The following is a 25791-nucleotide window of genomic DNA, read 5'->3' on the forward strand; positions in this document are numbered from 1 at the left end:
GAAATGGAATTAGTCTATGTCTTTGCTAAAACCTACACCCCTGAGACCATTACCAGGATAATCGAAGACTTGCAACGCTCAAGTATGGAAGCTGGTCTGTGTTCATTCCTGAGCCTCACTGGACATTTTCACATTTGTCTCTTGCTGAAGCACTCCAATAATTTGGTATTTTTCATCCAAAATAGAATAGTAGTTTCTATGTCCTGGAGCTCAGCTGATCTGCCAAGCTGTGTCCATTTACCAATTAACACAGCTTCATTTTGCCAGCTGATTAGACCATGTAAATGCACAGCAGACATACCTATGAATACTAACTCCCAAAAATGAAAAACAAATCTTAAAACCCTACATTAAAAGGCCTCATTTACTATAATAATTGGCAGATGACACCTCAGAAAAGAGAGATGCACAGGAGGAAAAAAAATTATGAAGTGAATGTTTGAAATGGAAAAAAATACCTGCCTATGTTTTCATAATAAAAGTAAAATGAAAATATTTGTAAAAAACAATATTCATAAGAGAACTACACAAAACAGAGTCAATGGAAAATAAATATCTGGTAATTTTATTTTTTGTGGCTAAAGGAATATAGATCAAACTGAAACTGGACAATTGTTTAGACAATCACAGTTAACTGGCTTAGAAATGAGGGTTTGCATTTTTTAATTTCAATTTATTTTATTGTAAAGGTTACAGCCACAGAGACCTCCATTGTTATCGTAGACACAACACAAAAGGAAGCAAGATCTTGACCACTGAAACAGTGTATGGAAGAGATGAAGTTGTTTGTCATAGGGGACATACTAAGTATTAGTGCTGAAGCTGAGACAAATGTAAAATATCAGCACTGGAGCTGAGAGGAGCACAAGTCTTGTCACCTTGATGCATTGGTAGGACCCTGCAGGAGGTCCTTCCAAAGCATCAGCTTGGAAACATCACACTTGCACAAAGGCTGGAAAAGGAAATCACAAGGAAGCAGCTGAAATCATGAAGTGCAAGAGCCTGACAGATAAAGTCACCAGTCCCTGGCAAAAGGCAGCAAACGGCTAGGCTGCAAGACACAGCTGGTCCTCCATGGTGGGTAACAGTACACCTAGCTCCCAGGGGAGAAGCGACTGATGGCACAGTGGCATCTGTCAGCAGGGATAATAGACTACACCATGGAAATGAGGGGTGAGAGGTTATTCAACCCAGGAAGGAGGGGAGAGGAAAGAGGTACAAGGGAATAAAAGCTTATTCTGAATGTAGAAAGCATGTGGCTAGATGTAGATCGAGACAAAACACTGGTCCCTCCTCAAAGCTTCCTCAGATCAACAGTCCCTGACCATGGCAGAGGTGAACAGAGACAGGAGAGGATGAAATCACCCATATGGTAACACTTGTTTGGATAACTGTCACACAATGGTTCTCTGACGTTCACAGTTTGGCCATCTGCACTCCATGCTGACAGCCCCAGGGACTTGCTATTGCTGTTTCTGAACGCCATAATATACATTTACTTTCTCCACTTTCAGGACAAAAGCAAAATAAGGAATAGAAAAATACTCAAATCATAACGACTGGACTTCTCCATACACTTTCTAAGTAAATTATAAAAGTATTTTAAAAAATGGATCAGGAAATTGCAGGACCCACCACTGTACAAGGAGTACGCAAGCGGCTGAGCACCCCGAACTCATTCAACAAAACACTTTCATCTTATTTGATTATTCTTATGCTTACCTTCCTACTTAAGTGCTTCCTAAATGCAATTTTTGTTTTGGCCTGTTTTCCCCTCCCTTAAATTTGCAATTACTGTTCTTCAGTTTGGCTAATACTTTAATTTAGGAGCTCTAATCTGAGGTGTGAATCAATGTATGCTCATCAAATCATATGCTATAAAAAGCATAACAGTTGATCCACTCTGGGGTATTATTCTCCCTGAAAAGGGAAGAGATGGCTCTTGAGTCATCTAGCTGGAACAGATCAGATTAAACAATCTCAAGCGTTTACTCGATGGAGTGATTTTACCCTGAAAGATCCCTTTCCTTTAAGCTGCTATTTGCAAGGCAGGGAGGAGAACTGCATAGGTGCGTTCAGATGAAGAGTCCCAGTGAATCCCTCTGATCCCAGGCACTCAGCACACAGACACAGCAGAATTCAAAATCCATGCCAAAGTAAACAGAGGGTTGTACCACCTTGACATGCACTACGCCTGCACGTTCAGAAAACAGAGGATACATTCGAACCAAACAAGAAATCTTATGCTGCTGCTTCGTCAGTCATCTGGCTTGCCCTCAAAGAAACATTACGGTAATTAACAACACACTTTCTCCCCCACAGCTTGCTAAATGGAATGTTTACCACGAGTTTATGCTCCACAACTGCATCCTGGAACTCTGGCTGTGAAAGCTGCTGGCATGAAGCTACAGAAATGTGAGAGCAGGGAATGATGTCTCCTTCGGCAGCCCCAAATGGGTACATCACAAGCAGCTCCATGCAAGAACATACCAAAGCAAAAAAAACCAAATTGATTTTTGGGGGTCAGATTGGGGGGGGTGGCAGGGAAGGAAAAGTTAACTTTTATCATAGTTTTCTTCTTCTGTTCAGATTTCTTCTGGATTTTTTTTTTTTCTTTTGTATGCATGTGGGCAATAGGCTGTAGATCACCATGAGCTTTTTGTTTTGTTTTGTTTTGGTGGTTTTTTGTGTTTGTTTTTTTTTTAAACAAATACATTCACTTAGAAAAGGATGAAAGATCATTCCAAGTCTTGCAGTAAGCAAAGGATTCATAACAATTCCTTAAGAAAAAGACAGCTCACAGAAAGCCATTCAAAACCCCACTGCAAAGCCAAACATTAGAAAATACAAATCAACTTACTTGGAAACAAGAGAGAAGGCTGCTGAACAAATTGCTGGGCAGGGAACAAGTCTGATTAAGATGTGGCCCAAAGCGGCAGGGAAATGGGCTCGGGTCACTTTCTCAAACACAGAACTGAAGGTGTTGATGTCTGCCAGCTTGCTGCTGTGGTCCCCACCTCCAGTGTCTAAGATGTTCCCACCATGTAGGATCAAAATTAGCACATGAGTTTTGCAGTTCTGGTGTTGAACTGCCTCCTGTGAGAAAAACAGGGAATAAGAAGGGAGGAAGCATTTTTATGGACAGTGTTGGTATACTTGGTGCCAACATTCACAAGCAGTTAGCATGATTCTTTTCTCCCCCTCCCCACTATGATCTTTTTGCAATATTTGCCTTCACTGAGGGGGGTGGGTGTGTATGTGCACCTTGTGTTTCATTTAATTCAAGTATGTCTGAACCAGGTAGAGCACACTGCTCAGCCAGAAAACCCTTGCAGCACAGGTGCAGGTTTCAGATCAATAAAGATTATAAACAGCTTTGTGAACATCAAAAGCTATTTTACACACAGAGATTGGAGAATTCCAACATCCACAGACAGCCTAAACGAACGTCTAAGTATCCTGAATGAGGCTGCTGCATTTACTAGAAAGGTTTTAACTCAAATAATCACAGGCTCTAAAAAGACAAATTTCTCTGCCAATGAAAACATTCAGCAAAAGCAGATGATACAGTTATCTCAGCCTTTTGAGACTGGCAACTTCTAATTAAAATGAAAAATGGGACTAACTTATTCAGACATTTACTGAAAAAGTAAAAGCTGCATCGTTGCTGATATCTGTAAACCTCACAACTACATTTATGAATAGGTGAATATGTGCATACACAGACAATAATCAGTGTGCTCTATACAATAAACAAGATGTTATCTACTTGAGACTGGAAAAACACTTTGAATGTCTCACAATTCTGCTTTTTTTTTTTTCTTTACCCCATGAGATTTATGTGCGCTCAAAAAACTCGGTAATATGTTAAAAGATTAGAAGATTTTTTGTTTTCAAATCTTGACTGCCATTTTCTTCTTCGCTTTGGATCACATGATTCCTGGAGATTTCTAGTTCTTGACCAGCTATGAACACACAATAAAAGTAACAGTAACATTTCTTGTATTTGTCTGAGGATTGTTAATTGCTAGATTGGGTGATGTACTGAGAATTGGGCAACATTCTGGACACTTTATTCTTCAGTTTTGGAATGAAAGCCACGGTCTTCAACAGTAAATATAAAATGAGAAGAATTGGTCTGAGTTTAACAAGAATATTAATCAGAAAAGCTGACAAGTAAACCAACACACATACACATTTCAGACTGTAGTTTAGTGAGAGGTAGGGTTGCAAATGTTGTTGACACGGATAAGACAAAGAAATTGGTAACTTTAGCACCTGTAAAAAGGTGACAGAGAAATGGTTGAAAATGAGAGAATTATAAGTTGTTCCATCAAGCCACTACCTCTGTTCAGCTCATGATTTTTAGTATCCAGTAGGGTATTTTGCTGACCTGCCTTGTGTCTGTTTAAGTACTGGATCTTATGAGAATTTTTAAAGTTCCACTTTTCCTTGCTCAAATTTACAATTTCCCTCTCCATATGGTCCCATTCCAGTTATTCAGAAGAGAAACTTTATTCCCTTTAAAAGCTAAGAGTAGCTCCTTCCACAGCCAATGTAAATAAGTGGTACTGCTGATGGGTTAGTGGAATGGAAAGCTCCAAAACAGAGGGAAAAATTCATAGAATCATAGAATGGTTAGGGTTGGAAGGGACCTCAAAGATCATCTAGTTCCAACCCCCCTGCCATGGGCAGGGACACCCTCCACTACACCAGGTTGCCCAAAGCCTCATCCAACTTGGCCTTGAACACTTCCAGGGATGGGGCAGCCACAGCTTCTCTGGGCAACCTGTACCAGTGCCTCAACACCCTCTGAGAGGGTCAACACTGCTGAAGTCACAAAAAGTCTCTCAGCTGAACTTAACTGGTATCCTTCGCAGAAGGACTCAAAGGGAATGAAATTAATTTGTCTCTCAGCAGTAGTTCAGCTATGACTGAGACAAGGGCTCAAGGGCTAATCAAAAGCCCGGTCAGCCTCACTTCCATCTCTGGAAAGATAATGGAACAACTTATCCTTGGTGCTGTCTCTAGGCCTATCAAGGATAAGAGGGTCATTAGGGGCAGTCAACATGGCTTCGCTAAGGGGAAGTCGTGCTTGACAAACGTGATAGCCTTTGATGAGGACATCACCCAGTGGGTGGATGATGGTAGAGCAGTGGATGTGGTCTATCTTGACTTCAGTAAAGCATGTGACAGAGCCTACCACAGCATCCTCACAGCTAAACTGAGGAAGCGTGGTCTGGATGATTGGGTAGTGAGGTGGATTGTGAACTGGCTGAAGGATAGAAGCCAGGGAGTAGTGGTCAATGGGACAGAGTCCGGTTGGAGGCCTGTGTCCAGTGGAGTCTCTCAAGGGTCAGTACTGGGACCAGTATTGTTCAACATATTCATCAATGACTTGGATGAGGGAATAGAGTGCATGGTCAGCAAGTTTGATGATGACACTAAAGTGGGGGGAGTGGCTGACACACCTGAAGGCTGTGCTGCCATTCAGAGAGACCTGGACAGGCTGGAGAGTTGGGCAGGGAGAAATTTAATGAAATACAACAAGGGCAAGTGTAGAGTCTTGCATCTGGGTAAGAACAACCCCATGTACCAGTACAAGTTGGGGACTGAACTGTTGGGGAACAGCATGGGGGAAAGGGACCTGGGGGTCCTGGTGGACAGCAGGATGACCATGAGCCAGCAATGTGCCCTTGTGGCCAAGAAGGCCAATGGCATCCTGGGGTGTATTAGAAGGGGTGTGGTGAGTAGGTCGAGAGAGGTTCTCCTCCCCCTCTACTCTGCCCTGGTGAGGCCGCATCTGGAATATTGTGCCCAGTCCTGGGCCCCTCAGCTCAAGAAGGACAAGGAACTGCTTGAGAGAGTCCACGCAGGGCCACAAAGATGACTAAGGGAGTGGAGCATCTCCCTTATGCTGAGGGAGCTGGGTCTCTTTAGCTTGGAGAAGAGGAGACTGAGGGGGGACCCTCATTAATGTAAAGGGTGACTGCCATGAGGATGGAGCCAGGCTCTTCTCAGTGGCATCCAATGATAGCACAAGGGGAAATGGATATAAGCTGGAACATAGGAGGTTCCGCTTAAACATGAGGAAGAACTTCTTCCCAGTAAGGGTAACAGAACACTGGAAGAGGCTGCCCAGAGAGGTTGTGGAGTCTCCTTCTCTGGAGATGTTCAAAACCCGCCTGGACACGTTCTTGTGGGATCTGATCTAGGTGGTCCTGCTCCGGCAGGGGGATTGGACTAGATGATCCTTTGAGGTCCCTTCCAATCCCTAACATTCTCTGATTCTGTAAAAGGACATCTGAAGTCAATCAAAGACTGTAATAATTTTCTGAGGGCTTGTAGGATTGGAATTCTTAAAAAACTGAGAAGCAGACATTTCTGTTGCCTGTCCTATGTGTGGACAGAGGACCTTAGTCAGTTAACTGGAAGGAACATTTAGATTCTTTGCTGCTTCTAAAAGAAGAGCAATTCTATTAGTATCAAGACTGCTGCTGAATCTTCTTCACAAAACCTGCACTTCCACTTAAGTACTAAGTAGACATAACAATTTCTCTTCAGAGAACTGGGTCACATTTCCACCTAAGTTAATTATGCAATGTCCAAAAAGGTTGTGATGATTTTCAGTGGTTGCACGTGCACCTACTGAACATGAACACACTAAGCCATCAAACGGGTTTATAATTCCGTAATACAATATGAGAGTATTTCCACGTCTACTCCTTGGAAATCAGCACAGCTTGTTTTGGGAAACAATCTCACCTCATTGTCCTCATGTAGTTCAATACTGCCTTGTGCCGGGAACCTTTGTTGTCTTAAAGAAGCTCTATATAATTCACCTGAAAGGAAAAGAGATATAATCAACGTATAAATATTTGGCTGCCTCATCTTTTACAGACATCTGTGGAGGTGAGGCATGCTTCTAGTTTCAAGAGAGAAAGATCTGTTCACAGGAAATCCTATGGACGAACAGAACAAAAGACACTTTCTTGCAGCCCTACACATTAGAGGCTTTTCTATTCTTAACAGCAACAATTAGAACAGGATTCGGGTCCTTATACAGAGGTGCGTAGTACCGGTACAGCTGCTGTTGGTCATCTGTGCCCTTCTGAAGCAGCAGGAGCAGAGGTCACCTGAGGTTCTGCATCATCTCTGCTCATCCCATACAGATATCTTAGATACTCTGGTATGTCTTAAACGGCACTAAACACCTATATATAGGCAAGTGAATTAAGCCTTTAAAGTTCTCCAAAGACCTTCAGAATCCAGCTCTTCCACAAATCTCTGTGACTACCTGGGAAACTCCCAGAAGGAACTGCAGTGCTCCATTATCAGGATGCAAAATAGAAGTAACAGACCACACAGCAAAACACAGTTTCTCCTCAATAAACCTTGTAAACTGAAAAATAGGAAGTGACATTGCAGAGAAACACAGCGCTCTGCTAATACCTTTTCACAACAGGATCGTGCATGCAACATCCTCTTTTATAAACACAACAAAGAAAGTCTCTGCATTGACTTCGGAGCATGACCAAACAGGCCCAAAAGACTCACTTGGGATTACTTCTTAGGCAGACTGGCTGGACAACAACCTGCTGTAAGTGGTGGAACATTCACGACATCAGCTTTAAGACCATAAGACTGTCCACTGTCTGGCTTTGGGAAGCAAAACTTAGGAAGCATTTCTTTGCAGAGAGAATGGTCAAACACTGGAACAGGCTTCCTAGAGAGGCGGTTGATGCCTCAAGCCTGTCAGTGTTTAAGAGGCATTTGGGCAATGCCCTTAACAGTCCGCTTTAACTTTTGGTCAGCCCTGAAGTGGTCAGGCAGTTGGACTACACGATTGCTGTAGGTCCCATCCAACCAAAAATATTCTATTCTATTCTATTTCTACAGATGGCTATGAAAAAGCTCTGAACAAATCTTCTCCGTCCTTGAGGACAAAGAACATGATGATACAGTACTGTCCACCTTTTTTTTTTTTCCTCACTGTGTTTCTTCAGTCACTGAAAAGAAATCCTACAGGATCTTTCTGGCTTCTTCATAATGCAGTCTTTTTTCTACAGCTGCATGTGTTAGTTACCTAGAAAACAGCTGTAGGGTGAAATTTGATTAGCACTGTTGTCAGCTTCATTGTCATGTTTATTCATGAGGTCAATCTCTTCCTTACAGACTAAAGGAATGTTCCATACTCCTGTCTCTTAAGCAGTTACAAGACACCTACATCAGAGGAGATGTGCAAGGCTTTGCAAAAAACCCACTGAAGCCTACTTACTCACATTTCAGCTTACAGAGTTCGGCAGTCAGATCCTGGAATGCTGATTTCTCAGGTAAAGAAAGAGGAGGTAAGAAGAAAAACATCTAACTTCTGATTTCCTGCTGTTTATAAGAGTTATTCTACTGGCCATTGTACTTTGTTTCCAAACACGAGGGCAAGAAAGCGACTGCTGGTAGTCAGCAAATCATGCCTAACCAACCTGATAGCCTTCTACGATGAGATTATCAGCCTTCCAGTACTTAAAGGGGGCCTACAGGAAAGCTGGAGAGGGACTTTTTACAAGGACATGTAGTGACAGGACAAGGGGCAATGGATTTAAACTGAAAGAGGGCAGATTTAGATTAGATATAAGGAAGAAATTTTTCACCCAGAAGGTGGTGAGGCATTGGAACAGGTTGCCCAGAGAAGTTGTAGATGCCCCATCCCTGGGAGTGTTCAAGGCCAGGCTGGATGAGGCTTTGGGCAACCTGGTGTAGTGGAGGGTGTCCCTGCCCATGGCAGGGGGGTTGGAACTAGATGATCTTTGAGGTCCCTTCCAACCCTAGCCATTCTATGATTCTATGAGATGACTAGCTTGGTGGATGAAGGGAGAGCATTGGAGCACTGGAAGGGAGAGCATAAAGTTTCTCTCAACTTTAGCAGGACTTTCAACACTGTCTCTCATAACACCCTCACAGAGAAACTGAGAAAGTATGGGCTGCATAAGTGGGCAGTGAGAGGGACTGAAAACTGGCTGAACTACCAGGCTTAAAGGGTTGTGATCAGCAGCACAAAGTCCAGCTGGAAGCCAGTGACTAGTGGTGTACCCCAACTGGTCACTACTGGGTCCAGTCCTCTTTAGCATCTTTATTAATGACCTAGATGATGGGACAGAGTGTAATCTCAGCAAGATTGCAGACAATACAAAACTAGGAGGAGCAGCTGACACATCAGATGGTTGTGCTGCCATTCAGAGGGATCTCAATAGGCTGAAGAAGTGGGTCAAGAGGAATCTCATGAAGTTCAACCAACTGAAATGCAAAGTCTTGCATTTGGGGGAGGAACAACCCCACTTTACAGGCTGAGGAAAGCAGCTTTGCAGAAAAGGATCTGAGGATCCTGGTGAACAACAAGTTAACCTGGATCCAGTGATGTGCCCTTGCAGCAGAGTGTTAACCGCATGCTGGATTGCATTAGGAAGAGTGTCTGTAGGTCAACAGAGGTGATCATTCCCTTCTACTCAGCACTGGTGAGATGACATCTGCACCGCTGTGTCCAGTTCTGGGCCCCTTAGTATGAGAAAGACATGGACTCACTGGAGCAAGGCCAGCAAAGGCACACAAAAATGATTAAGGCACAAAAGCACCTGACATGAGAAGAGGCTGAGAGAAATGAGACAACATGTTTGGCCTTGAGAACAGAAGGCTCGGAGTACATGGAGGAAATCTTATCAATGTGTATACCTGACATGAGGAAGTAAAGATGGAGCCAGAGTTCTCTTCATGACAGTCAGTGAAACGACAAGAGGCACACGTGAAACACAGGAAATTCCATTTAAATATAGGAAAGAACTCTTTTACTGTGAGGGTAGTCAAACACTGGAATGGGTTGCCCAGATGAGTTATGAAGTCTCCATCCTTGGCGATATTAAAAATCTGACTGGATGCAGCCCTAAACAATCTGCTCTAAACAACCCTACTTGGAGCAGGAGTTGGGCTATAAAAATCTCCAGAGGTCCCCTCCTACCTCAGTCATTCTCTGAATTAGACAACCATGAAACACAATACTTGGGTTTTTCATGGCCTACAAAACATAGCAGTTCTTTAAAAACTAGTACCTGATGGCCACTATAACCCACAAATCGGATATTTGGTAGGATGCTCTCTCTGAATTTCTAGCAGTATTATGAAAACTCCACTTTCACAGCACTCAGTTGGCTTTTTTTTAAAAGACTAAAAAGAGAGTAGCAAAACTGAAACCTGATAGTTTTCCATTTAGAATTTAAAATATCTACAATGTGATTGCTTCTGCTACCATCTCAGTTTCCTAGCAGTGACTTTTTCCTAAAGACAGAAAACATAACTACAGAAGTAAACCTGAGAGGAAGACTTTAACACCTAAACCATTGTTATGTTGAGTTTATTTGTTTAGTCAGCTAGCAATCTATGAAACAACCAATACTGATCTAGGAACAATAAATCAGTTTCCTTTGACATAGCAACTCTGGTAGTATCTAGACCTGTAGAGATGCATTCTGCTTTATCTTGTTAAATGTGCTCCTATTCATGAGTTTTCCTACTCATTGCATGATGCTTGCTCCTTTACCTAATATGCCATTGTTCTCCAGAATATTAATTTATTTTTAAGATATAGAATATTAAAAGCTACAAATTAGTCACCATTTATAAAAGTGTGCTGAAATGGCAAAATTGCCATGATTTACTGCTGAGTCCAGCATCTTAACCTCTGCCTACATATAATCACTCTCATGTAGTGAGAAGCTACAGAGACCAGCAAAAGCTCTTTATGAGGAATATGGTGTGGTCAAACTATGCCAGTCTTTCATTTAAAAGAAAACAATTACAAACTAAAAGTGCCAAGTTGTCTTTAGATAACATCTTTTATTCCTACACCTCAAATGGGTTAAATAGAGAAATTAAATATTGCAACATCGCACTGAAGGGGAATTACTTCAGCTGAAGTCGTGGGGGTCAGTTCTTTGGGGAGGGCAAACATGCTTTTCCCTTCTACTGACCGTGATGAAATTGCAGATAAGATGTGAATCCTCCTATCTCTGTAACATCTCCTTCTGCCTCTCATGGGGGGGGCAGAAACCCTTTGAAACCCTTCTGAATATCAACACCAGAAATTTGTAATTTAAAGCTTCAGCTGAGTGCTGTGTTGCAGCCTTAAAATTCGACTCATCTCACAAGAGTTAGCTGTTCTGAGAAAAACTGGGAGGCCTTTCTTCCTCCGTGACAAACACAAGTTTTAGAAGTTAATGAGAGAGTTAACTAAACAATAATACCAAAGTAGTTCACTAACAGCTTTCTGTATTAAAACACATTTTCCTTTGTTTCTTCCAGCATGTCAGAAGAAAATAAATGCATCACACAATGCTATAGTTGACTCAGTTTACCCTTTTTTTTTGGCATTCTGAGTTCACAGCCTGTTTGTGGTTCCATTTGATGTATGCTCACTGGCAGTCAGCCAGACCCTAAGAGAGCACACTGCAATTTTCACCTCACCAAGAACACTGATTAAGAAGAGTCTGGCCAGGCTACTCTAAAAGCACTGAATTTAGTCCAAAACACATTTCAAACACTCTCTACTCTTCTGCATTAGGATTGGGAGATAATTCTAGATCAGATTCTACCACTATCATTCCTTATAGCCAGTAGAAATTCATTTAACCTCTGTGGCTATGTTTCTCCATATTTAAAAGCAAGGTAATTTTTCTTGCCTTTCTGGCAGGCATGGATTTAAAAGATTAGTCATTTAATACTTGCAGAAAACAAAACAATACAACAACAAAAACCAAAACAGCAGAAAACAAACCCAACAGCAACAACACACATCCATAAACCCTGAACTTCCACCAACTCCAATTGCTTTCTAGAAGCCACTGCAATTTAAAGCTCCTTCTAATTAAGAGTGTTTTTTCCAAAAGCCTCTCTAGAAGACTCACTTTTTTCTGAAGGTCGTCATATGAAAGAGCATCTGTTTCTTAACACCTAAGCTCACAACAGAACCAGTACCACAGAAACGTTAGTTTTGTGTCAAGAAAAAGGATTACCCAGGGCCATGAGGCACCATCTTATAATCAATGACAATATTTATCTTCAAGAGAATATGGAAACAGGAAACCCAGGACTCTCATCACATGCCCACAAACCTCTTCGGTTATCTATACAGTACGATGCACTAGGCAAAATAGTGTGCTGTTCGGATTACTTGTGTGCTGTTCCTTTGAAAATCTTGTTCTAAAGATAAGCTTTTAGAAAGCAGAGAGGGTGGCTTGCTTTCTCCCTAATGCATCAAATGCCAGGTTGCAGGACAGTCCCTTGCTTCACACACACAAAAATGTCATAGATAACTGGACACTAGGATTCTAGGCATCGTTTCAATCACAATTTCAATTCTACTGTTAAAGTAGCCCTCTATCATAAAATCAGGCTTCTTTCAAACCTGCTTTCTCACTTCAGCCGAGAAAAAGAAAGGAAAAAAGCATATCAGCTTGCAGACTTACCAATGTACAGAGTTCAACTGTCTTCACAACACTGCTACACTGCCAAAAATTGAGGCTGCAGTAATGTCAGAAAGCATACTGCCTTGTTTTGAAAATCCTCACCTAGAACTACAGTTTTAAAACAAAAATAACGTGGAGATCTAAAAAGAGGGGAAAAAAAATAAAGGGGGAGCCAGACAGTTTTTTGCTGATTTGCAGCACAAGTCAGGAATTTCAACATACAGATCTTCAGTATTGTGGTGCCCAAAGAAACAAACTTGCCTGAATTCAAAGCAGTCCCATGGTGGTGGAGGCAGGAGGCTGTGTGTCACACGTGTGGCATACGCGGCATTTCAAGAGATTTGCGGATGAAATACTTTAGAACATAATCAGACTTTGGGTCTACACAGTTTCAGCTTTATTGTTTAGGTTAAACACCAGAGACTTAAATAACTGGGGGACTTTCTCTGTCATTATGACAATATAAAGGGTAAGACTATTCAGCAGCTAGAGCACTGCAGGAGACAGAAACGTACAGCATGACCTACTGGAGAAAATGAAAGGTATTTAATTAGGCACTGAAATGAAACTGATTACAGAGAAATTATGTGTTTTACTGTTTACTGGAAGGACTTTAATGAGGTAAAATACCAACACAGTTTTGCTGAACTGAACCTCTCTGATGACATTATCAACATTTTACAGATTTTTCCAGCTGTCTTGCTTCACACCATTATTATACCAGTTTATGTTAACTATATCATTTTGGAAATTACAGTAACAAAACAGGTACTCAAATTCCATACAGAGTCAGAAGCAGTGGGTTGTAACAGCCAGTGATGCAGTCAAGAAAGGTCAGGGTAGGACAAGATTGAAAACTATCTGTTCAATCATCTGTTTCGTCTTTGTTTTTTAATTAACCTGTAAAAGCAGCAGCTACAGGGTCCACTAGGGTCCAATCTGGCACAAGGAGAGGAGAGACAGGAATAGGAGGAAATCCTGAAATACCATTCCTCAAGAAGTTCAGTTCCTCTGCAGGCACCCAAACTAACTGATCGGTAGCGGCAGGTGATAAGAGTGGCTAGTTACAACTGCTGTCCCAGTGCCCAAGATCACAGAAGGAACCAGTTCTCCAAAGACACTGAGAGCTTTCAAAACCCAGCCTTTGTTTTAATACTTTCCTGGGAGCAAAACACGAAAACCTCAAGCTAGACACAGCTGCTGAGCCACTCTACACAGCTATGGCTCATATTACTGAGCAGAGTGAGTTCTTCATGCTATTGAGTGAACTTGGCCTAATATCACTACACTGCTTTCCTGCAGGCTACAAGTCAGGATGCAAATTCCTAGCATCTTTTTTCCCAGATGCTTCCTCAGCCCAGGCAGCATGGTAGCATATAAAAGTCACAATCAGTTGTTCTGCCTCTAAGGTGCAATGACCTCCCTCTTAAAAGGTAAATAATCTTGCCTCTGCGGATGAGAGCATCTTTTCCAGAGCTAGTCTGAGACTGTGGAATTAACTCACCTATCACAAAACTTTATGCCTCCCACTGCCTCTGCAAAATGCTCTGCTGCCTGTTAGAACAGAGTTGAATGTACAGTAGCATGGCAATAAAAAAAAAAAAGTTAAAACCACTCTCTTTTGGGAGACCATCAATTGATACCATTTAAAACATACGGCTGCATTCTGAAAAATAGCAAGAACCGTTAAGCATCTTTTGTCAGGTCAGCTACTGGACCACGTATCAACTCATTGAGAACTACCCTAAGTAGTTAAACAGCTTCTAGCACTATGTGGTACTAAAACAAATTAAAGTGAAGGAGGTGAGTAAAACCAGACTGACACATACCTACTGTTGACCAGATGCTGAACTACAAGAAAGACAGCTCAGTCCTAAATTAAATGCAACCACGTTACAGAAACTATACTGCTTTTCAGTCTAGCAGTCAACATCCAGGAACAGTGGCTACCAGCTGAGCCAACTGCCTTTATAAAGGCTGGGGATGAGATTTACCAAGTATTTCTGGAGATAGACACATACACTGCTACCACAGATACCGAGGAGCCAGCGTCTCCAGCAGGGTTTGGTTTGGACTCAAATTCCCACTGGAATTGTTAAACATACATATGTTGCACATGCTCATCAGTGACTTACAGAGATGTCAAGCAAGTGATTCAACACCCCAAAGCAGCCATGAAAAGCATCAGTTCAATCCATGACAAAAAAAAAATTAGTAAATAAGTACCCTGAATGTAGGAGAAAAGAATTTGCGTGATCATTCTCAAACTTATGAGAACATGAAGTACAGTTCAAATTTGTACTAGGAATCAAGCCAGGTCCTCTTTTTTTTTCCCCCCAGATCATTTCAAACATCCCTAATATTTTGCCATGTTAATTAGGGAGGAATTTAGAGTAAAAACAAGAGAACTCGCTTTAGGTACAAAGCATAAGGTGGTGATAGTCCCCAAAGAAAACTGTTACTTCTATTATCACACTCCCATGAGAAATTATGCCGTTTCTTGCCATCTGTTGTGCTATTACTAGCAGTTTTTAATGACAAATCTGCCATGAGAAATATGTTCACATGGAGGCTGTAACATATGCTTTCTATTAACAAATGATAAAGAATATTGTAATACACTGCAGTACAGTTTCACAAACTGCACTGTTTAGAGGAAAATAATGGCACACATCACTGAGTCCACTCCTGTTCTGCAAGCCACGACATGAGATAGTGCCTGTGTTAACTTCCACACTGTTTCTTCATTTAATGAGTCTTACACACACACACACTAACAGATCTTGTACATGACTACTAGAGAGTACTGCAGTGGAAGTAACACACAGGGTTTAGTGGAGGATCTAGCACGATTTCCAAAAGGGAAGGGGTTGGCACAGAGTGACAGTTTATGAACATAGCTGCAGGACTAGCAAACAGATGTTTCACTGTGAACTCAATGAGGGCAACTGACAATTGTTCCAAGAGGGAACTGTGATGAAAGAAAACACCCTTATTGCCACCACTCATTTCTATAAGGCAATTCACTCTTTAGCAAGCAATGCAAAAGCACAGAAAGATCAACAGCACAGTGACATGTGAATACACTCCTCAAAGTAGGGCACCAGCAGCAAAGGAACCCTAGCAATGCCAGGCATAGCACTACTTTTCATTCCTACAGCACTCAAACTTTAACAGCAACACCTCTTTAAGCAGAGATGGAAGAAGGAAGTCCAGAGCACAAAGCACGGAGGGCTTCTATGCTCCAAATCGAGCCGTGTTGTACTGCCCTGTATGAGCTATCATGTATACCAGCAGCTCCACCCTCCAATGCTCCATCTCTGCCACTCTAGCCAATGCTATAAGGCACTATTTAACGCGTTAAATAACGTTACAGGCACTTTCTTGGTACGTTTTCATAATCCACATTAAAAATAAACACATTTAAAACAAAACTCAAAAGAATCCTGCTCCCTCCTCTCCCTTCTCAACATAACACCAGACTTGGGCTGGTTAATATTCCTATTCTATTATTATCTCTGGTTGTTGAACAGCCTCAGTACAAAGAAAAATGAGAAGTCATCCAACTCACGTTGTTTTTCCTGTAGAAAGCCAGATGAGCAAAATGCAGACTCTTCACCTGCAAAAGGAAAAAAACACAATGTGAAACAGAATTGCTTTACATGAATATCAAGCCCTTTTTCTACTACTGTATTGCAGAAATCTTTTGCAATTTACCACTATGCTGATTTCTAAAACTCTCATTGGCTTCAGTGGGAATAGCTCAACACACGACACACTTGAAAGCTGCTCTAATGTATTCATTAAAATGGTTAGTTTAGAAGGCAGATTTTATTCTTCATTTCAGGAAAGGCACCATAAGCAATGAAACTGTAGCTAGTAATGTATTTGATTACCTGTAGCATTAGCCACTGAATCTCTAAATAACTAAGAATTAGCATAACTTACCTAGCAACATAAAATAGATTATTCCAAATATTTAATTAGCAGTGGTTTTAAGAATGTCTCTTGTCCTTCCATTCTTTCCACAGTTCACCTATCTAAGGAAAGTTGCAAGTATAAAGGGATTTTCTCAGATCTAAATACAAAACCCTAAGATATAGAGACACAGGATATAGGAATAGAAGAGCCTTTCCTTTGGTTTTTGCATATAGATAAAGGCCTCCGACAGTACTCGGGCCATTTCTACCACAGAGAGTAAACACCTTTGCCATCATTCCACAACTACAGAAATGAAAGCCCAATGGTACCAGCCCACAGCCACCATCAGAGCTGAGATGCGAACACAGGTCTCAATTCCTTCACTGGTTTCCTTCTTCAGAGGCCCAGGCAGAATTTACCCTTTCTCCTGGAGCCCACCTACCATTTGAGTACATTCAAACAAGTGACAGAGATGGCACTCTTCTGCCGAGACACAGTCTGAATAAACAGCAGAGGCAACGTTCTCTTCTGTGTATTTGGAAACAAGGACCAGGGAAGCTGGTGACACTCCATGATATGTGAATAAAAGACTACATGCATTGCAACCGTCTGCCCACTGAGTTTCGTGTGTTCAGTGAAAGCTTCTGCCCAGTGCCTTAAGAAGACTACAGAAGTTGTATGCACCGTTCCTCATCTCATGAATTAAAAACATTGCTACACTAAACCCCACTAGGGTTAATATATAATGATTAATGATAATTTTTAACTCCTCTGATGGATGTAGCAGTATAGAATAAGAGCTCTGCCACAATTCTCTTTTTCTTCAGATGCCCTGGCTATCACAACTGACAGCTTGACTTTTAAAGAGAGCGAAAAGAAAATAAAAAATGACAGGCTCTTCAACATACAGCATAGAAATTTGCTCTTGCCCATTCTTCGTGCTGAAACTGCAAGCAAAGAGACCACCTCAGTACCTGACTTTTGAGGAATTAAAATGATTTGAATTAACCACTTTCCACCCTTCACATACAATCTCTTTCATTTTCAGTTCCTCACCAGGGCAATTCACATACTGTTGTTCTGTATGTGAACAGTTGTGACCCAAGCTCTTTGGGGTTACACTGTTACCTACTTTCAGCTTATTAGCAAAGAAGTATTATCTGCAGTAGCTCACAGAGAGAGTAATTGTTGAGGCAAAGCTGCCATCAGTCATTGCCTTGAGAAGAACCTGTGAAGCTCTCAGGAACACAAGAGCTAAAAGCAAAAAATTCCATGTCAAGAGCACAGACCAGCCTTCTGAAGCGCTTGTATACACAATTCTATGAATTACATCATGACTGGAAAACAACAAGGTTCATGGAGGAAACTCCTTCCCATGACAGCTTTCAATGGCTGTACAGATAGAATTTTTCCATCTCAAAAGAACACCTCTTGATGGAAAACGAAGCCACTTTCACTGCTAAGGGGATCAGCACCAGAGGACAGCACAGCAGAACAGTGTGTATCTCAGCACCAGTGAGATATTAGGGGGATCCTTCTTTGCCTTCTTCCCCACACATCCAGTCTAGCAACACTAGCTACTGGAGTGCCAGTAGGCTTTATGGTGTGCATGACTTTCTCTGTTTGAATCATCAGAATTCACTTAACAATATAACCATACCACTGGAATAAACAATGTTCATGCTCTACACTTTAGAACGTGGCTTTCACCCCAGCAAGAATACTGTGAAATTTAATTTCTGAATAGAAAAATCTGTTTCGGTAATTTTTATTTTTAATGCCATTGCAAATGTAACACTGGTGTGAGCACAATTACGTCAAACTTGGGAAAGAAGGGGGAGAAGAAAGGATGTAATAGACTTCCAGATGGTATGACCCTCTGGATGGGAACAATAGCCAGGGAAACTCAAGGCTCAATGAAACTGATGAAAGAACACATGTTGATTTCAGCACGTGGACCGGATATTAATACAGGTCAAAAAAGGAAAAGGGAATCTGTGGAGGGACTGCAAGGAAAGCAATGTTCTCTGCAGCAGGACTCAGCTCTCAGCTAAAAAATATTTTAGCCACTAGTTTAAGCTTGCTCCATCTTGCATACGTTTGCTGAGCTGTATTCCAGAACATACAACACCACAAAATTATACGATGCCAGTTGCAGAGCACTGGTAAGCTGTCCTAGTATAAACTGCTACTATGAATGACTTCACTGCTTCTCTCTAAAACCTGATGCTACAAGTAAATCTGTTCTTCATACAAGCCATCTGATGCGTTTTGGAACACTGTTGACTCTTCTGGTTTCCATCCTTCCCTTCCACTGTTCACTCCACTAAGCCAAATTTTCTGTTTGTCATTCTTCACATTATTAGGCAGTAGCAGATGCTATTGCAATACATTTAATAGTAGTGTAAACACTACAGTCAGCTATGTACAAACACTCTTTAATTAATTATATGACTCTAGAAGGACATGACAAGGAGGGGGAGAACACACGCTACTGGGGGAAAGGAAGAGAGCAGCTTGTTTACATAGAACATTGACTGTGAACAAAATTAGGGAAGGCAGCCTTCAGAGGAAAGAGAAAAGGAAACACTAGTACAAATAAAAAGCACTATACTGAAAGTATTCTCATGAGGGGGTAGAGATTTTTCTGTTATATTGAGTGTTTTGACCATTGCATAAATGTTGGAGAACATCTGAGATGCACAGCAGATGTAGCGAAGGAGACTGAACCAGTGAGTCAATGAAAACTAAGACCAGATGAAGAGCTCGCTCAAACATCTCAGTACGCACCCAGTCCTGCACAGCAACACCAGTTTCCTGTAGAAGGGTAATGGATTCAACTCAACCCAGCTCATCATTTCAGATAATATGGATTAGTACATACATCGGAACCAACAAGTATATTAACAAAACGCCTAAACCATTCAATGCAAAAAATTAATCATCCCCATTTAAGTGGAAAACGGTAATTCACAGTCAAGCTGGCATATCTGCAGTATTTTGTTTTTATTCTCTTTATGCATGTTTGCTGCAGGCTCTGATGAAAATGACTTGAATGTTTCCTTAAGAGGTTTAGCCAGGTCTGGGGTCTGGCCAAGCGATACAGAGAACTGAGCATCTAGAACATCAGTTAAAATTTTAGGTGCATGACGTAATAATCAAATCTAACTTTTTTTTAAACATTAGAAATGCAAAATTCAACAAAACAATTAAGATCTACATATAATTAGGCTGAAAATAAATTAGCTGATAACATCTCTACAGGTTTTATACACAAGAAATAATCAAGTGAGAAAGTGTGTTGGGTTTGTGAGGCAGTTTTGGTTGTGAGGGAGGAGCTACAGGGATGGATCCTGTGAGAAGCTGCTAGAAGCTTTCTCAGCTCCAAGTTGGACCCACCTCTGGCCACGTGGGACCCAGTTCTGGACAGGGCCAAGTCAGTCAGCACCTCTGTGAATAACATATTTTAAGAAGGGACAAAGAACCTCAGGCTACGTGGGACCTGCAGTGGAGAGGAGAAGGTGCAGCGGTTCTCTGTGCTGGGCCATCCTCCACCCTCATGGGGTCTGCAGCCGTGGCCTGGAACACTCTAAAGCTCTCTGCTCCCGGAGAGCCCAGCGGGCAGGGCCTGGAATGGCTGCAGCAGAGAGAGGAGTGGGATGCAAGAAACAACCATGCAGACCCCAAGGTCAATGAAGAAGATGGGGGAGGAGGTGCACTGGAGCAGATTCCCCAGCAGCTCACGGAGATTATTGGTGTAGCAGAGATTCAGCTGCAGCCCATGGAGGACCCCACGCTGGAGCGGGAGGCTGTGCCTGAAGAAGACCGTGACTCCATGGGAAAGTCGTCACGGGAACTGTTTGTTGGTGAAGGACTGCACCCGCAGGAGGGACCAACGCTGGAGCCGTTCCTGATAAGCTGCGGCCCAGGGGAAGGACTCATGTCAGAGCAGTTCGTGGAGAACTGTCTCCCATGGGAAAGGAGCCCACAATGGAGCGGAGGAAGAGTGTGAGGAGTCCTGCCCTAAAGAGGAAGGAGCGGGAGAAATCACATGTGACAAACTGACCGCAATCCCCATTCCCCATCCCACTGCGCCGCTGGGGAAGGAGGTAGAGAAATCAGGAGTAAAGTTCAGTCCAGGAAGAAGGGAGGAGTGGGGGTAAGGTGTTTGTTTAAGATCTGGCTTTGTTTCTCATTGTCCTCTCTGATGCGATTGGTAATGAATTAAATTGATTTTTTTCCCCTAAATCGAGTCTGGTTTGCCTGTGACCAGGTGTATTTAACCATTGCACAGGGAGCTGCAGGCTCTGCTTTACTCCTGACCAAGCACCACATGTACAGATTTAAACCCTGTACGAGCTTTATTATTGACTTAAAGCGAGATGAATTTTATTTTACACGAAACAATAGATGGTTTCCAGACTACAAAGTCTTTCTCCTTCTGCAAAAACATCAATCTGGAGAGTGATGTAGCTAAATTCTCCTCTTACGCTTAGGATTTGTACCTACTTAGCAAACTTAAATCTCCTAAAGTTGATGAATTCCTTCTCCCTCATGTTAATGTTTGTCCATAAATACATAACTGGTTAGGCTCTTAATTTGATGGAAAGATAAAGCAATACTGTTCCACAGTCAAATTAAGAACTGCATATGCTCTATTAATTAATAAAATAGTAATTACTTTCTCATTAGCTTCATTTAATATACATCTGCAGATGTATATTAAATTTACTCTTAACAAAAAACATTTATCTAGTCTATCTAGTCTTCCAGTTCTGCTCAGTGCCTTGTGGACATTATGACAGGAGAACAGAGTTAGCAGTTGAGAGAACCACAAGGAAATTTGCCCCTGTCATCTCTTAGACATGTGCTGCTTCATATATAAAACAGGCTTTTCTTCCCCTTATGCTAGATGGAAAAAGATGATATCTAAAAGATACAATATCTGAGAGTTAAAAAAAAAAATAAATCATCACTCAGTAATGTATTTACTCCACTTAAGATCTCAGGAAATACTTTTTTTAAAAGGATTTTTTAAAAAGGAGAGTTACAAAGAACAGGTGGAGTGGCAAGGAGTCGTAGTGCGTGTCATGAATGCAACAGAATTTCATGGTCTACCATTCATAGCCACAGTCTTTGGAGAACAATTCTTTGTAAGTTTTAAGGTAAGAAGCATAGAATTTGTAATTTTAAAAAATCAGTAGCAATTGCACAGCTCAATTCTATGTGGTGCAGAAAGGGTAGGAATTGCAGGTTTCCATACGCAGACCTAACACAACTTGCTCACAGTAGCACCTCCCAGCTCCAAACGATAAATTCAACCTTACAAACATTAACAATATATACATATATCTAAAGTAAGGATTTTAACTCAAGATAGCTGGAGGAAATGCAAAGTACTGAAATCCAACAGGCTGAATTTGTTCCTAACAGACAGAAACTTTGCACCAGGAGCGAATTGAAATGCCTGATTATGATGTGTGAAAATGCTTTTGTTCCATAACAGGGAAGGCATCTGCATCAACATAATTTATGCAGCTGCATGAATTTTTAATTCAGCTTGATTGCTGTTTGTGTTATTTTCTGTAATAAAAACTTAATAATTTAAATGCTGCTGCCAGTTTTTCCCCAAAGACTCATTTCTGTTTCTGAAGAGAAAGGCTGTGCTGGTCAAGTGCTCTCAGTCGTACTTACTGAGAACCAATGATTGAATTAAATTATATACTTGCCATTTATAAAGTTCCTGAGGACCCTGTCTGTCTCACATTGGAACTGTAGCATTACTTCAGTAAGTGGTGTCCAGTGGGGCATCTTCTCGTACATCTTCATATGTTGAAAGAGCCCATATGCAATAAAGCAAGATGTGCTTTATTAATCAATTTATTAATCCATAAAAAAGAACCAGTGGTGCAATCTCTGCACAGGCACCTAGCAAAACCACTGGCTCTAGAGACCAACTGAATCGAAACAAAGCTCTCTGCAACCAAGGCCAACGAACTCATTCTCTGAGAGCGACAGGTAAATCCAGCTGGAGAATGTGTGTGGGAAGTTTCCCTGAATCAGCAGATGATACTCCTCACATCTTTCTATTGAAAGAGTGAAGGACCCTCAGAAAGAGGCCATATAGGACATCCTTCTCTTTTCTACATAATGTTTTTAAAGAGCGAATTCAGCTTTACCTGAACTTTTAATTTTCTACTATAAACAACTGGGCTAAGGCTGAAATTGTTTCTATTGTGGCACAGAAAACAACAGTCTTCCTTCAAACACCCTCCTCCTTCCCTCTTTGCCTTTATCATTTGTATCTGATGGTTGCTAATCACAGATTTTTCTAAAATTGCTAAATCAGTAACACTCTTCAGCCTTGTTAAGCTATAGCAAAAGCACTGTAAAATTATCTGCACTAACAGCACTGCAATATGACCTATCAGCATTTGGCAGATAATTCCATGAAGACACAGATGAACACATATAGGGGAAAAAAAAGAAAAAATAATAATAGTAAAAAAATCAACAAGTAGCTAATCAATAGGACTAAATCTGAGAGTATAAAGTGGCAGAGAAGAGAAGGAAACGCAGGTGATTGCCTCGCCTATTTAGAAATCTGATGTAGGGGTGCACCAGGGAGAACTTCTAACCAGCAGTGTGCATTAGGGCCAGAACTCTACTTTCTTTCTCATTACTGAACCAGTGAAATCACATTCTGGCAGAATGAGCTATGTCACATGTAATACTGGCTCAGACTTATGCTAGCCCAGTTCTCAACAACTTCAGTCCTCACCTGACATCTATATTCAAGAATAGTCAAACTCAGCACGATGAACAGTGACTCAAGTGCCACAGTACACTTGCAACATACCTGAAGCAGTATCAGAACACAGACATATCTTGCACATAGGCCAACTCATCAAATGCTTTCAGTTAGGTACACAGGCTCTAAAGCCTCTTCTAACAGCTACGTGTGAACAGAAATGAAGTAAAAGAGAATGGAAGAGAATTCTTTTTTTTTTTTTTTTTTTACAAAGCATCTTTTCTTAAAGCGAAATAGATTAAATGAAAATAGAAACCTTTCATATGAAAAAGGATGGACTATAACTCACAAAGACTTCTTCATTTGTTTCTGGCAAAGATGTTCCATGCAGCCCAGGGTGTCACATTCTCTTTGTTGCAGCTATTAAACTGCATAATACAAACAAGAATCCTTTTACCAGTCTTGTTTCTTAACAGCAGAAACCCTCAACAACAGTCTCTTACAACTCCTTCCTTAGTGCCCAACACAAAGGGCACTATGAGAAAAACAAACAAAAATATCCTCACATAAATGAAAATAAGCATTCTAAATCTTTGCCAGCCCTGGAAGAAACAGAGAAATATCTGCAAGAATGCAAAGACAGCTGGTTCTTGGCAAGTCATTTGGTGCAATACTGTATTAATCTGTCTTGCTACTTTGCAGCAGAGAAAATACCATATTTACAACACATCTAGTATTTCCAACAACTTGCCCTTGAATCTGACTTAAGTGAAGTTACTGAGCAACATAAATGAGGCCTTGATATCATTAAGAGCAAATGCAAAACAGAAGTTTTTTCTTCTCTAATTACCTGTTTCACAATTGTAAAGACTGTATTGTGTCTACCTGCCACTTAAATACTATTAAAATAAATCATTCTCACGGTATGTACTCTGAAAGTTTGTGATTCAGATAAATACTACTTTTACTATACCTGTCTACAAAATAGACTTCTTCACAGCTATCTTCAGAATTGACTACATGTAGCAAATCCATGAAGAAAAGCCTCCTGAAAAGGCTCTTCAAATGGACAAATCCATAAAATCCTTTAAAAAGCTAGATTAATTAACAAGTACCATTACACATGAGCCCCATACCACCAATGGATAAGGAAGCTAGGTCCTTCTCTCTCTCTGAAGTGAATAAAGTAATTCTAATTTTCAAACGACTAGGCAATTTAGGAGCCAAAGTAACAATTAAAGAAAGACTGCCTAGGCTTTTGTCTTAGGTCACAGATTCTTACTGGTACATCAGTGCCCATTTCCCACTCATTTCAGTGGCACAGTTACCTAAAGGTTTACCTAAAACTGGCCCCAAATACTCCTGAAAATGTGTCCCCTTGAAAATACCAAATAATGATTTGCCGACTTTAAGAAGCGTAACTCCTCAGTGACAATGACCAACAAGTCTCTTATATATGTCGATTACAGGAAACATGAAAAACAAGTCGTGGTCTTGTAATCTATCTCAGAGTTGTTGAGCTGCCTCCAACATTGACTTCTCACTAAAGGCAATAAATTGGTATTACCTGACCTCCCAGAGAAGAAGTTTCCTCCTGAAAGAGATAATTTCAATTCATTTCCCAGCACAAAAATACTACTTACATGTCAATGTAGATCTTTTAACTAAGGGATGCTGTAAATGATATTTCTGTTGCGTATTTACATAATATGCAACAACTAACTGCTTCAGCAGCCAGATTTTCTTGTTAGCTTTAAATTAACATGTAAGGCAAGCTAAACATTACCTTGATTTTCTTCCAGCTTCTCAATTGTTTCTATCTGCTCAACAAGGTCATTTGAGTTCCACTGGCTCATGCCTATGAGAATGGCACTTTTTCCTTCCACCATCTCTTCTGTAGGAGGAAAAAGGAGAACAGAATAAATTGCAGTGATGAATAAGAGAAAAAAGACAGGGTGAGTTCCTCTCTCTTGGAAAAAATTAATAATATTTTTTACTTTTTTTTTTCCACTTTTACTTCAGAACATTCTAACGGCAGAACAGAGGGAAGAATGGACACATAGACCAGCTTAAGGCTTTACAAGCATGGTTTTTTGCCTTTTATCACAGCCACATGTGCTACGCAAAGCTTGACATTTTCATCCAGGGACACAGAGACACTCTGTAAATGTCTACCCATATATAGTGTTTGTTAGCAACCCAAAAAACAGCCAGATGGCAAAGCCAAAATCATGTGGTAGCGCGCTAAGTCTGCCAGATAGTTTCTCAATTGACATAAAGTCATGCATATAATTGAGTAAACAAGGTATATGGTTAGCCCTCACTGGGTATCTTGACCTGTGAGTTTTCAAAGCAATTTTGACTTGTGGACTACTACACAAAAGGATATAAACGTGTACCTCTGCCTTTCAAACTAATGTTTCAAAGCAAATTCACTTAAATGTACACAGAAGGAAGGGAAAGTGGGGAAATAAAACACTCTGAATTTTGTTATGACTTTCAGCCTCAAGCAAGCATCATCAAAAAATCATTACAGATAAAAGGTATTCTATCTCCTTACCAGACCGCACAGAAAAATGTCAAGTCTCTGCTTTACTTTTTCTAGCACAA

At 41.0% G+C, this 25791-nt stretch overlaps 1 protein-coding gene across 1 annotated transcript in view; it reads right to left on the reverse strand.

The window, feature by feature from the left end:
- PITPNM3 (PITPNM family member 3) overlaps positions 1 to 25791 on the reverse strand; it is a 115294-nt gene that overhangs the window by 42438 nt on the left and 47065 nt on the right. Inside the window, exons 6-9 of the mRNA XM_086624856.1 lie at positions 24968 to 25075; positions 16081 to 16128; positions 6766 to 6842; positions 2861 to 3096 (exon numbers count right to left, since the gene is read on the reverse strand). Coding sequence (XP_086480982.1) covers positions 2861 to 3096; positions 6766 to 6842; positions 16081 to 16128; positions 24968 to 25075 — 469 coding nt within the window. The remainder of the gene's footprint in view (positions 1 to 2860; positions 3097 to 6765; positions 6843 to 16080; positions 16129 to 24967; positions 25076 to 25791) is intronic.

Source organism: Tauraco erythrolophus, chromosome 21, assembly GCF_009769465.1.
Source record: "Tauraco erythrolophus isolate bTauEry1 chromosome 21, bTauEry1.pri, whole genome shotgun sequence".
Taxonomy (NCBI): domain Eukaryota; kingdom Metazoa; phylum Chordata; class Aves; order Musophagiformes; family Musophagidae; genus Tauraco; species Tauraco erythrolophus.